This window comes from Chiloscyllium punctatum, chromosome 49 (assembly GCF_047496795.1).
Source record: "Chiloscyllium punctatum isolate Juve2018m chromosome 49, sChiPun1.3, whole genome shotgun sequence".
Taxonomy (NCBI): domain Eukaryota; kingdom Metazoa; phylum Chordata; class Chondrichthyes; order Orectolobiformes; family Hemiscylliidae; genus Chiloscyllium; species Chiloscyllium punctatum.
In genome coordinates this window covers 7,548,074-7,561,116 of record NC_092787.1, presented here as the reverse complement: position 1 = coordinate 7,561,116, position 13,043 = coordinate 7,548,074, and the positions used below count along the sequence as shown (strand labels likewise).

At 41.9% G+C, this 13,043-nt stretch overlaps 1 protein-coding gene across 1 annotated transcript in view; it reads right to left on the bottom strand.

The window, feature by feature from the left end:
- The window catches only part of LOC140469527 (LIM/homeobox protein Lhx2-like), a 29,941-nt gene extending 17,689 nt beyond the window's left edge, over positions 1-12,252 (bottom strand). Inside the window, 3 exon segments of the mRNA XM_072566131.1 lie at positions 6,870-7,228; positions 9,773-9,975; positions 11,485-12,252. Of these exon segments, the coding sequence (XP_072422232.1) occupies positions 6,870-7,228; positions 9,773-9,975; positions 11,485-11,682 (760 nt within the window). The 5' untranslated portion in view covers positions 11,683-12,252.
- Positions 12,253-13,043: the final 791 nt, after the last annotated feature.

Genomic DNA, 13,043 nt, shown 5'->3' with positions numbered 1-13,043 from the left:
CTGAGTCATGACTCTAAGCTGCAAGATAATAAAAAGTATTGCAAGTACTGAGCTGTTCTTGAGTTTACTGTCTGGCCATTTTTTTAATCCATAATACAAACAGATAGTGCTGGAAAAACTCAGCAGGACTGGCAGCATCTGTAGAGAGAGAAACAGAGTTATGTTTTAAATAAAATTACTCTTCTTTGGTACTCCAAAGAGTAAATTTGAATCAAAAGTTAACTCTGTTTTGCCATCATGAAGATCTGAAACTCAGGTAAGCAAGAGCTCAAACCAACATTTCCAATTTGTAAGAATGCTCACTGATGTTCTAGTCAGTGATATCTTGCCAACTTGGGGCATTGCAGCTTTAAGAAAGTGGCTGTGACTCATCGAAAGTGGTGTACATGCGAGATTATTCACAATTTCTGGCATCCATTTCATTGGCAAGCAATGCCTTTATTCAAATGCCTTTAAACAAAGCAAAAGGCCTCACATATGGCCCAAGGATGGATTTCATTGGACTTGAGAATACATAAAGTGACACAGCTCTGAAGACCATTCCTCAGGATAAATGGTTCTTAAGGAGAAGTGGTGCACTTATACTGCTATTCACTGTAGAACTTTTCTATTTATAATTAACTAATCAAATAATAGCATCACATTATTTCAAAATGAACAGAAAGCTGTAGACAGTTGTTTTCATATTTTTCACAATGTTTAACAGCATTAACTTCGTGCTGAAATGATTCCTTTATGTTGGCTAATGTTGGAGAGATCTGTATTGTGAGAAAACGTCAGGATCATCAAAATTTTGGTGTTCTGGCTTCTGATATTACTGCTGAGAGCTACTCTCAAAGCCACAAATTGTAGAGTTCCCTACTTATAATTATTTCCCCATATTCAAAAAGTGCCAAATCTTCTTAAAAAGAAATAATGTTGCCTTTCATTGTTCAGGCCAGGCTATGGAAAAGTGTTGCAATCTGTTTTGATAGAAACGACCTTTTCTAGTGTATTTATAGTTTATGTTATTTCCAGTGACAATATTCAGTTCGCAACAACTTATTAAATTATCACAAAAAAAACTTTATTTCACATCCTGAGTTGTTTCCAACACAGGGCGAAAACTATTCACAGCTTTGTTTGATTTATCCAGTGTTCAGAAAACTACCGGAAGTTTATTTTGTTGAAATCAATTTTGAAAATGGCATTTTGCGCCTAAATTCTTAGTGTTTGATTGTGTCGATTGTGCTGTGGGAGCAGCAGAAATAGTACTTTAGAAACCTCAAGGGGGAGACAGTGTTCCAGTGCCGATGGGTTCAACTACTTCTTTCATTAGGATCATCAACGAAGAAAAGACATTGAAGACTCCGTTGCAATTGTGAGATATGGCCAGATTAAAAAAATGAATATTAATGTCCCTTTGTACAGTTCATAAACGCTGCTTATCAGATTCTCACGACCCCACTTTGGGGAATTGCTCTACATTTGATGTGGCTCAGTATAAAACTAGTTGCTGTTCAATTATCGATCGCATTTAAAAATTAACCACGGTTCACCACATAATGATCCTGCAATTTACAACCTGCTGTTAAAAAGCAAGTGGAGGTGTTTGGACCGCTGTGATCAGGGAGTTTCCTTTCAATTAGAAAAGTTCAAAGGGTTAAGAGCTCCCGTAAGCAAGCAACAACACTGAAATACATGAATACATTAATTACACTAATCCACAGCTTTTTCTATTGCATTATTGACTCCACATACATTTACCACATACTAACAGTCAATATACAATTAAAGCTCCAAAATTATGGAAAACACTGGGATATCTATTAGTTTTAAAAGCTTTCTCGTTTTGCCCTTTCGAACAACCATCAACAATGCTGCAAGTTCAAATTGCTATACTCTGTAATCTCCTGTTTAGTTCGCACCAGTACAGAAGGATATATCAATGTAAATATTACTTAGTTAAAAATCACACAACACCAGGTTATAGTCCAACAGGTTTAATTGGAACCACTAGCTTCCAAATAAACCTGTTGGATTATAACCTGGTGTTGCGTGATTTTTAACTTTGATCACCCCTGAACAACACCGGCATCTCTAAATCATAAATATCATTTATATTTTTTTGAAATTCAGTCTTGCATTCAAAAACTCGTTTTGCAATTGATCTGACGCTGCAGTGTTGCAGCCAGCTTTTTAAAAAAAAAATAACAAGAATGGTTATGTCGCATGACGAGGCTTTAGATTTTCCGGACCTATCCTAACCTGATAGAACCTGATTGAAGAGAAGGTAAAGGTTATACGTCCTTTTTCGAGGATAAGATTCGTTCAGTGTTGGCACCTCATCAATTGACTCACCAAATCCCACAGTTACAAACTGGGGATAAATCAAAGGTTTATTACACAGGGAAAGCGCTGTGATGCTAGCAACTTTCAGGGTTTAATAGCAAAGGCGAATCGAATGTGGATAAATGTTTTATTTGCAGGAGAGTGGAAGGGGAGGTGCAGAAAATGGGCACTTTCCCCTTGACCCAAGTCTATTTCTCACTTCCGACCACGTTCCCACAATTAAAACCAATGGTCGGCGATAGCTCTCATCTGGGACTTGGAGAAATCGCGCGCATAATCTAACGAGAGAAATAGGAAAGGTTTCAATGAAATGTGGAAAGTAACACATGTAAGCAACTACAAGGGTAATTTGTTTTCTTTTTCTGAATATTTTATTGTAAATACTTACATTTAATGTTGTCAACCTTTTTCTTAGAAAAGTTTGTATTCGGTAAATATTAAATGCAACCAGTGTCGCTATTGAGGACATTTGGCTCATGAAACTTGCTACTGTTTATCTGTTCAACCACGTTCACTGAAATGTTCTCGTTAGAAGGAACAACTGGTGCTTTTTTCCCTCTCTCTTTTCAGAATTGCAATGCCCCGTTTTTTTTGTGTGTACCAACAAGATGTTTAGCAATGGAAATATGTAATTATTAGGCAATAGATTCTAATTAGCATAATTGAAGCCTGTAAATGGGAAGAGGTGAATTAAGTAATGAGTTAAGCATGAATACATTGGCAAATCAAGAGAAAACTGCTGCTTTCAGTTTTACTGTTAGCAAAGACGTTAAGAAAACAAAAAAGCTTAAAACTATGAAAGGATAATTTTACAAAAAATGTCAGTAAAAGATTATCTCGAACCACGAAGCTAATTTTAAATGGCGTTTTTTACAAACCAGCGTTCTCGGTGTAGATGGATCAGAAACAGGCGCTGAAGGGAGAACACCGGGAGCTAAATACCTAAAATGAATGATGTGGGGGAGCCGGTGTTGGTTGTTGAATCGCCATAGTCTTACCAGACCATAGGGGCTGCTCTCTTATTAGAGACAAGCGACTGGGGGTGATTTAACCTGAAGGCACCCAGACCTCAGTTGGGAAAAGAGATTGAGAAGGAGAGTCCATCATGGTAACCTCAAACCAGTGATGGGAATTGAATCCACCTTGTTGGTATCACACTGTTCTGCAAACCAATAATCCAGCTAACTGAACTGACAAATTAAAAGGAAATCACACAACATCAGGTTATAGTCCCAACAGGTTTATTTGGAAGCACTAGCTTTCGGAGCGCTGCTCTTTCATCAGGTGGAGTATAAGATCGTATCACACTGAATTTATAGCAAAAGATTACAGCGTCACGCAGTGATATATTGAACAAACAGTGATATATTTAACAATTCAGGTTACTGTATGACACTGTAACTTTTTGCTATAAATTCTGTGTCCTGTACTCCACAACCACCTGACAGAGGAGCAGCGCTTCGAAATCTGGTGCTTCCAAATAAACCTGTTGGACTATAACCTGGTGTTGTGTGATTTTTAGCTTTGCCTAAAAGCAGTCATTGGGGAGGTCGTGCAGACGCACAGTTCATTGACTGCAAAATAACTTGTGCCAGCATTCCAACGTGGGGAAGCACGAATTCGTGTGCCACGTTGTTATTTTTTCCAAGTGAGTATTAATGATTTTCACAGCGAATAGGCTGTCAACGAAAAAAAGTATTAACCAAGATTGTGGATTTTCTAATAGTTCATGAAACTTGTGTTCTCTACATCACTAATCTTTCCCCAATGGTTAGTGATGAAAGAGTTTAAATGAGCAGTAATTCGGCTTGCTTTTTAACGGGTTTTCAATATTCGGCACAAATTAAGTAGTTTATAATTCACCAGTGGCTCGGAGATTTCGGATCAATTGATTAGAAATTCCGTAAAATGGAAAGCGTGTGAGTGCAGGTTCCTTTATGGGATGACGTGCTGTTAACGGTATCTTAAAGATAAAGGGCACCTTATGAGGGATGATTTCCGATCGTAGCAAAGAAGGAAGAACCAATCTGATGCTCTTTAGGAACTGGCCTTTTTTTTTGTATTTGTTAGGAATCCGCTGAGGGATTTGCAGTTTTGTACCAGGTATTTAGTTCTGAGCGAGAAGCTTGTTCCACAAGGTTTCACCCATTGATTTACTGACCCAGAAACACTACAGGCCTCCCGGAAGGCCGCCAGGAAAAAAAATAACTCCCTTCCCCCCTCCCCGTGATGGGCAAAAAAAAATTAAAGTCTAAAAGAAGAACATTGGCAAAGGAGGCGTTTGAAGTTCCGGCATCCATCTGAGCTGTTTTCCACTTGTCAGCCTCCATCTCCATCTAAAACCTGGCCAGGACCCCCCTCAGTCCCAATTCTCTAAAGACTAAAAGCTTAACATTGGTAAAAGTTGCGAGTAAACTCTTTGAAGGGGAATTCGCGGCGTTTGGAGTTATGAAAGGATCTGAGGTCATTATTGCAAGACTTTTCCACTCAATCGGGTTAGAATGTGGACAGACTTCAAATGATTCCGTCTACGTAGAAACTGATGTGTATGTTATTGCTCATTCCCACTGAGTGCAACATGTGCCTCTCCATTTTACACCGATACCTGTCGATTTCAGGGGCCCTGTATATATATGTGGTGTCAATAGTACGTTCAGAAGTCCATTGAAGGAAATCTGAACGAGCAATGTTCCACTCAAATTTGGAACCTGACACAAAATATGATCAAAATACCTGATGGGCGGCACCCCCTCTTTTTTCGAGGTTTCTAAGCAGCCCTGTGAATTTCTGGAACACTTAATTATTGGGGCAGAGAATAGGAAGGAGGGAGGGAGGAGGAAGTGTTCCCATTGTAAAGCTCCAAAAAGGAGTCGATTCAAAAGGTCAGCCCTTTCTGTTTGGCCTAACCCTTTTCTATAAGGTTGCCCTGGTTCCCAGGACTGAAGACACACATGTAACTCTAAATAAAGATACCCCAGCACCGCCTACATACTGGCCTTGCAAAACACACTGAGATGGGGGGGGGGGGGGGGGGGGAGTGTCAAATCGCTCAGATGGGCTTCTAATGAGAGCGTCACAAAACTAAACGCATCAACCATTCCGGCCAAATGCGAACTCTTTTGGGATGGTGGGGGTGCACTTTGTGTGCGTACACAGCTCCCTTTCCTCCAACTTCTAACACCTTCTATCTCCAGCGATTGCCCTCCCTGTGGGAACGGACAATTCGGGCATCCAGGTTACAATGGGAGAGGGACGCTGAGGGATTTTGGACGCGCAATATTTTCCACAACTATCTCTCACCCGTGTTTAAATAATCAGCAAGGTGTGTGGAGTTGGGTGGGGGGGGGGTGGTGCGGGGAGGAGGTGGTGAGAGACACGTAACCGTGTTTACATTTCAGGGCTCCCACAGAAACATTTCTCAAACAGCATTGGAGGAAAACAGACCCTTTGTAACTTTCCGCATGCACTAGGCTCGGCTGCTTTTCAGAATGTCTTAAAATAAATTCAGAGACGTAAATAGTTCCCACCACAAAGAATCGAGTCTGCCTATTATTCAAACGTGAATACCGTGTATGAGGCGCAATCATTGCAGCGATTCACATCAAACTCCGCCAGCAGTCTGAGAGGCTGAAGTGGGGGCAGGGAGAAAGTATTTTATTCGCTTCACTATCAGCTCGGCACAGCAATACTTCCAAATAAAGTTCAAATAAATACGTCCGCCCCTGGGTTTTTTTTTGGTTGAATCAGTTTCGAAGCATTCACCCTTCACGTGACACAAACAGGCTGCATTCCCAAAGCGCCTCTTGCCAGCAGCAAGAACTCCCCGAGCAATACATTCCGCTTTCCTGGAGAGGTGCCGCCTGAACCGGTGTATCTTTAAGAAGCGGCGCTGTACAAATGCCCGAGTAAACAAGACATGCAAGAGGTGTTGCTGGGAGTCGGAGGTTGGAACCCACTATGGGAGGAGAGGGGATGGGGGAGAGGGGATGGGGAGGGGGAAGAGGGGTGGGAGGAGAGGGGAGAGGGGATGGGGAGAGGGAAATGGGGAGAAGGGATGGGGAGAGGGGATGGGGGGAGGGAAATGGGGAGAAGGGTGGTGGGAGAGGGGTGGGGGAGAGAAGAGAGAGATGGGGAGAGGGGTGGGGGGAAAGAGGGGTAGGGGGTGAAGAGGGGTGGGGTAGACCCTTCATGGGGAGGACGCCAGAGGTTTCCCACTGACACAGTGCCCTTGCAGCTGGGATCGGGAGACAGGCTTTAATCACGTCCAGAAACACTGTGCTTCTGTTTGTCACTAACTGGGAGCCACAACCGGTAGGTTCAAGCACAGGAGTTAGTTATGAACCAATGTTTCTAATTGTCATGTGGACATCCAGCTAAAGGCAGCATCGTGTTCCGCCGCTGCCTGATGTTTGCTGTCCTATCCCAGGGATGGATTGCTCACTCAGACACCACCTTAGCACAAACAGCAAGCGGTTCCCACCCTCAGCAGCCAGCCATGGCCGAGGCGGCTGTCAGGGTGGGAGTTGAGAAAGTCCTACCTGTGTTGTAAGCTGTCAGGTCAGCCGCCGGTCCTGGACTCTTCCTCTTACGGGGCCGTCCTTTCTGAACAGTGCCCATGCCGTTGTAGAATGGTAGGCCCAGGGCAGCGCCGCTCTTGGTGCCCACATCTGTGTGATTGAAGTGAGCCTGAAATTCCCCCTGAATCAGAGTCTCGAAGTGAATCCTGCAGTACACCAGGCTGTCCTTCATGCCAAAGTGATCCCCGGTTGCCAGCATCTTGTTGCAAGTTGTACACGTGAAACAGTTCAAGTGATAGACCAAGTCTCTTGCTCTCATCACCATTTCTGATGCTGAGATGCCCAGGTGACATCTGGCGCACCTCTGCACGGAGAATCTCCTGCGGTGGGGGTTCGGGGGGAGGGATGATGTAGAAAGGACAAATATTCAAACATTCTGGTACCTTTTTTGTCGAATCAGTTAAGAGTCTAGCATGCTTCTAGTGTCGCCCTGAGTGTTCCGTCGCCATGTGGAGTGTGTAATAAACAGGTTGTCTTGGGAATGCATCTAGGATGGTTCGGTAGACCCACCCGCACCCCCCCCCCAACAACCCACCCAAGAAAACAGCAACAGCTCAGGTAGTCCACCCAGCAACTTTTGGCCGCTCAAGCCAGTTCCTGTCCGCGGTGCTGGGGAATTTTTACCAGCAGTGATTTACACAGCGATAATATACTGTCCCCCCGAAATGAACCGTGAAACTGACGAGATTTGTCTGTCAGAAAATGTCAATTTCAATATCATTGCGAGGGGCGATTGAGTTTGTAATGTCATCCTTGTGTGGGGCAGTTGTGACTATCTCTAAGTGGGATAGATGCTGCTGGGGCAAAACATTACTGAAAGCTGTTCTTGCCGCGCATTCTGAATCTTAACCCGTCTTCCTTTGTTTATGCATTGATTATGGTACTTTAAGAAAAGAACATTATAGGGCCCCAATTCTACCGCTAAAATACATTTATTTCGTTTTATTTTCATAATAAATTGCTCCTCTGTGGAGTTCAAAGTTGAAATACTTGATCGGGTCCATTGGAAAATTAAAGTCCGGATTGTAATGTCTGAACTTTTCGAATGCAGTTCCACTTTCATTAACCACTCAAATAATAACGGAGCAAGTAGCCTTTTTAAAAAATCAAGTTGGTTTTAAAGCTAAACTATAATCTACATTGGGAAAACTCCGTGTGCTTAATAATAGTCCACAAACTGTAAGTTTTCTCGCTAAATATTGGAATAGTTTAATGGCATTACTGTTAATTTTCGTCGTTCTAAGATCAACAGAAACATATCCATGTGACCCGTGTCTATTTTGCACAAAATGTATGTAAACTCTGCATTTTTTTCTGTCTCATATAACATGTCAAATGTGTTTGGCTAGTCCTGTGTCTGCGATAAAAGAGCATGTGCTCCTGAAATCTACACCAGGTTTGCATTTGGCGAGTTGCTTTAAATTTCGTGGCGCGGTTCTTTAATTGGAAGATCATGCATAAAACATTACGCTCGGTGCAAAACAGCATCATTAAAATATTAACCGTTTAAATGAACTATGCAAATGAAAGAGATTTCAGCGGAATTATGGCACGGGACAATCTGACCGTGCTTTTCGATATCTCCAGGATATAACCCCAACCTTTAAACCGCTATCAGCTGATTGTAAGAGTTCACCGAATTCGCATTGAATGCGGATTTTGTTAATTAGAATGATTCTTTTTCAATATTGTCATCCATAAACACATATGTATCCCGGCTCTAGAAAGGCCCTGCTTTCCCGATTATCTCCTATTAATGCGGGAGGGGAGCATTTAGTTTTTTTTAATAATGGCTTACAATGAAAATACGGAAAGTTTCTTTTAAGAAAATACAGTCTTAGCCAACAGCAACTGGTGCTCAACTCGCCCTGAATGTTCGGCTCCCAGTTTAAGGAGCTGGAATTTCTTGTCTTTACTCGCCCAGTATCAATATCTGAAAAAGCTACACTGCAAACCATTCGGGCAAATCAAAACAGCGCTCCAAGTTAAATTCAGTATCCGCTCCAAGTTAAATTCAGCTAATAGATCAGTAACAGATCATTGTCCATTTAATGCTGTAAACACTCCAACACAATTACAACTAGCTACCCGCAGGTTGGTTCCTGCTTAACCCGCTACGGTTCTCTCATTGTCGTCCTCATGCACTGAGAATGTGTCCTGTGTTCTGCCAGTTTATTCTTACAGACTTTGCTCGACTGGCTGTTGTTCATTTCACTATACGAATCTTAATTGACGGCGGTAGATTTCATCTAACGCAATTAAACCTTCTTGGAATACGCGCAGAAACCCATTTTGCTTTCTATAAGAGTCTGGCTTCAACTTTTTAAATGCTAATGTTTTCATGTAAATATAAATATTAAGCCCTTCAGGAACGGATTACGAGCAACTTCGCAATTTATCTGAGTGTCTGTCTGCATGATGTTTTCGGAATTATTTCTCCCAGAGATAGTTAATCCACTCGCGTTTATACTCTTGAGCGTTGTGGTAGGACTCTGTAGTGAATAAGTCTTAAACCTTAATATCCCAATATATAAAATATTTAAAGAAAAGTCTCCACATTAACTATTCCAACCCACTCTGCCATTTGAAAACAACGCTCCCACTTGCTTCGGTTTCAATGGGTAATAAATGGCTTATTCTTCTTGTTTTAAAAAAGTCATGAGTAGATGTACCCGGGTGCAGACAAGAGAGCCGGTAAATGTTTATCGTTACTTGTTTGAGTATCAGGATCATCTACTCAATGTACTTGTTGTGAAATTCTAAATATTCTGTCTTGTTGACTGCATGCAAAATATTGGGCCTCTATTTTGCTGCCGGTTACAGATGACATTTTGATTGTTTTTTTTAAAAACATATCTAGGTACCTGTAGTAATCCTCTTTGCAATAGATGCTGCCATCCTTAGCGAAGCAGGTCAGTTCGGATTCCAGGGCCAGTTTGCATTCACAGCACTTGAGACAGCGCATGTGCCACTGTTTGTCCACAGCCAGCAGATAATAACGATCTGAGATCTTCCCCCCACAGCCTGCACACAGAGCCGGTCTCTCGTTACTAATGGACGGCATAGTCTGCAAAAACACCAGCAGGATACACCCCATCAGCACCCACTTTGCAACGCACCAGAGATTGAGTTACAACTTATCATCGGGGGAAAGAGCTCACACCAACCATTAAACCAACCATGTATCAGATAATTTTTCAAAGGGATACAAAGTGTGGGTCATGCCGTCTACATTCCAATGCAATGATTTTGTTTTGCAAATGATACGCTCACCGTCTTTTAAAGAAGTTTCAGGGATAGATTCTCGGAGAAGTTGTGCTCCCTGTTGTGTAGTTACTAGTTAACCAAACGGCTAATTATGTTATTCATCATAATTGCAAATATTCGTTTCATTCTCGCACTTGGCCGTATTGCGAGAATCGCATATTTACTCACGTCGGTCCTTGAAATACCATGACATTGTATTTCTCACGCACAGTAAGAGGAACAACACCGGTAAGTGAGGTCTATCTGCTCCATCATACACAAAGACTTTCATCATGATGATAACTGCAGTTTAAAATTACTTCAACAACATTGAAGTGCAGGATACCCCTACAACCAAATCCATATCCAAAGTATTTCGCGTATACATAGATTCCGGTTCCTTTTCCAAACGATTAATCATGTTGCCTTGTAATAACTGTCAAGTTTAAAGTTGCGGCTTTATGCCATGTGTTATTATTTATGAGACAGGCCTTTCCTGACCTATGCTCATCCTGAAGTCAATGCAAGCGACTGAACTAGCCCATTACGGGCAATTCTTTAGTAATGTAAGACGGCAGCGGTGTGGAATAAACCTGTCCGAATGAAACCAAATCAAGAATGTGTACTCTGTTAAAGCCTGCGAATCGTTTGAGACCGCATTCTGAGAGTTTACTTGTCAAATGGATTGTGTTCAGGTTGTTTTCAAATGGGTTAATTTGATAGGTTTTATGAAGTTAAATCAGATTTTTTTTCTGGAACACAAACAATATACATTCATATAAAACAGCTTCTAAAATATCCCGATCTTCTTCAGTTATAATGTACCAAAAGCTTTCATCGCTTTTGATAAATAAGTCTTCACCAAATTCAAAGGGGAACACGGAGTCGTATTTCCGTGTTTTTTTTTAAATTAAAGTTTCTGTTTTGGTCTGGGAAAGCAATTTTAAAATAAAGTTGGTTCACCCCAATCGGATTTGCTCATGTATTGAGTTTTCTTAAGACAAAGAAAAATTCGTTAGAAATCTCTAAAGTTGGTGGATCATCCGTGTACATCATTTAAAATCTAATTAATTATAATGACTAATTTAATCAAGCAAATCTGATACACACTCCAAATGAGACTCCAGACCGACTGTTAGTTATTTCCTTGTAACATTAGTCATTTTCATTTATATCTTCAGTTATTATGCTATCAATTAATTAAAAGAAATAGGAATGAAAACACAGAACTTACTTCGTGAAGCGTAGATGCATAAAATGATTTTAAATAACAATTGCCCAATCTCAGTGCAGTCCTCTATAGATTTTTTGTTAAAGCTCTGTTGCCTACCGTTTCTCTCTCCCCCATGTCTACCCCCGAGCTGATTCCTGGCTCGTTCTTGGATCGTCTTTCCATCTCCTCCATAACTCCCTGCATTTCACCCCCCGAGATTCCGTGGAAAAGCATCGCTGACTGACGGAAATTACACGTGTCTTGTTCAGATTTCGAACCCAGAACTTCCATAAGACGCAGACCTAGCCCATGCATTTAGCCACAGTTCTCACAATGTCTTCCCTCAATGGTTTTGATTTTGAAAAGACAAGCGAGGTCAAACCACGGCTCCGTTCTTAAAAAGCGCAGGAAAATAAAAATAATCACGTCACTTGAAACCTTTTTTAAGGGGGAGGGGGAGGGGGGAGAAGTCCGCTCTCTTTAAACAGCTCCCATCAAGATGTGTTGCCGTTAGTTGATCACATTAAAAAAAAATACAGGGTTTGTTTTTTGCAATGTCTGATCTCCATGCAAAAAAAAAGCTGCAGACTTGAAGGCTTGTTGTTTTTACTAAGTTACTCTTCTGCAAAGCACAACCTTGTGTGAGTAATTGGGGAGGAGGAGTTCGCTCTGCATTTAGTGTAATCCTTTAACGCCACCGACTTGCAAAGCGTTTTCTTTCTCTCTTTGATTGACGGGTCGGAGCAGCGCGGACTCCGCGCCTTTTCTATCTGGACGTACCGCCGCCGCCGCCGCCCTCCCGGGTACCTATTGGCTGTCGGCACGTCACCTCCTTCCTATGATCGCTGCGTTTGCTGAGCGATTTCACTTTTAAAGGGAAACTGCTTAAGGTGTCCTGGACCAAAAAAAAAGAAACATTTCTACAGTTCAACACTTAGAACAGAGTTAAAGGCGCAGTCCCATCATGAGTGAGTCTCATTGTTTTACTTTAAATCAATCGTAAGCCTATCGCACGTGTGCGGTTCTTGACTGTCGTACTCCCCCTCCACCCCTCCCTCCACCCCCCCCCCCCCAGAGCCCCTTTCCATGCCTCTGCAGGTTTTTTTGTCCCTTTCCAGAAAGCTACCAGAAAACCTCAGTTATGTGGAATAAATAGAAAGCAGAGATCCGTCAGCTGTCTGTTACAAGCTGTCTGTATCAATTGCACAAGGCAGGTCATTTCCTGACAATATACAGATCAGAACTGGGACTATCAGCTGTTTTTTGAGTTATCGATTATCAATTCCCTTAAATTGGTTTAGAATGACGGATTCAACTGACCGAGACAAGCAAAGGCACGTGTACCCGTTACTCAATGTCTCTTAACAAAACCAATCCAATTCTTCAAGTGCATCCTCAACAATCCCTTTAATGAGATAGCAGATTCCAGCCAAACCTGGGATCCATAACTGCAGGCTGAATACACAGCACCCTATAGGCTTTTCAAGTAATAGTTACCCTGGAACAAGACAATACATCCTGTACCTATATGAAACCTATTTATAACAGCGATGTCTGGCTACAATGGTACATTTGAGAAAATTGGATAAAAGTTTCAACGACATTTACAAGTGTGAACTGTGAGGAAAAGAATGGCGGACGGAGGTGGAGTGGGTGGACATGGAGCAGATAGAATG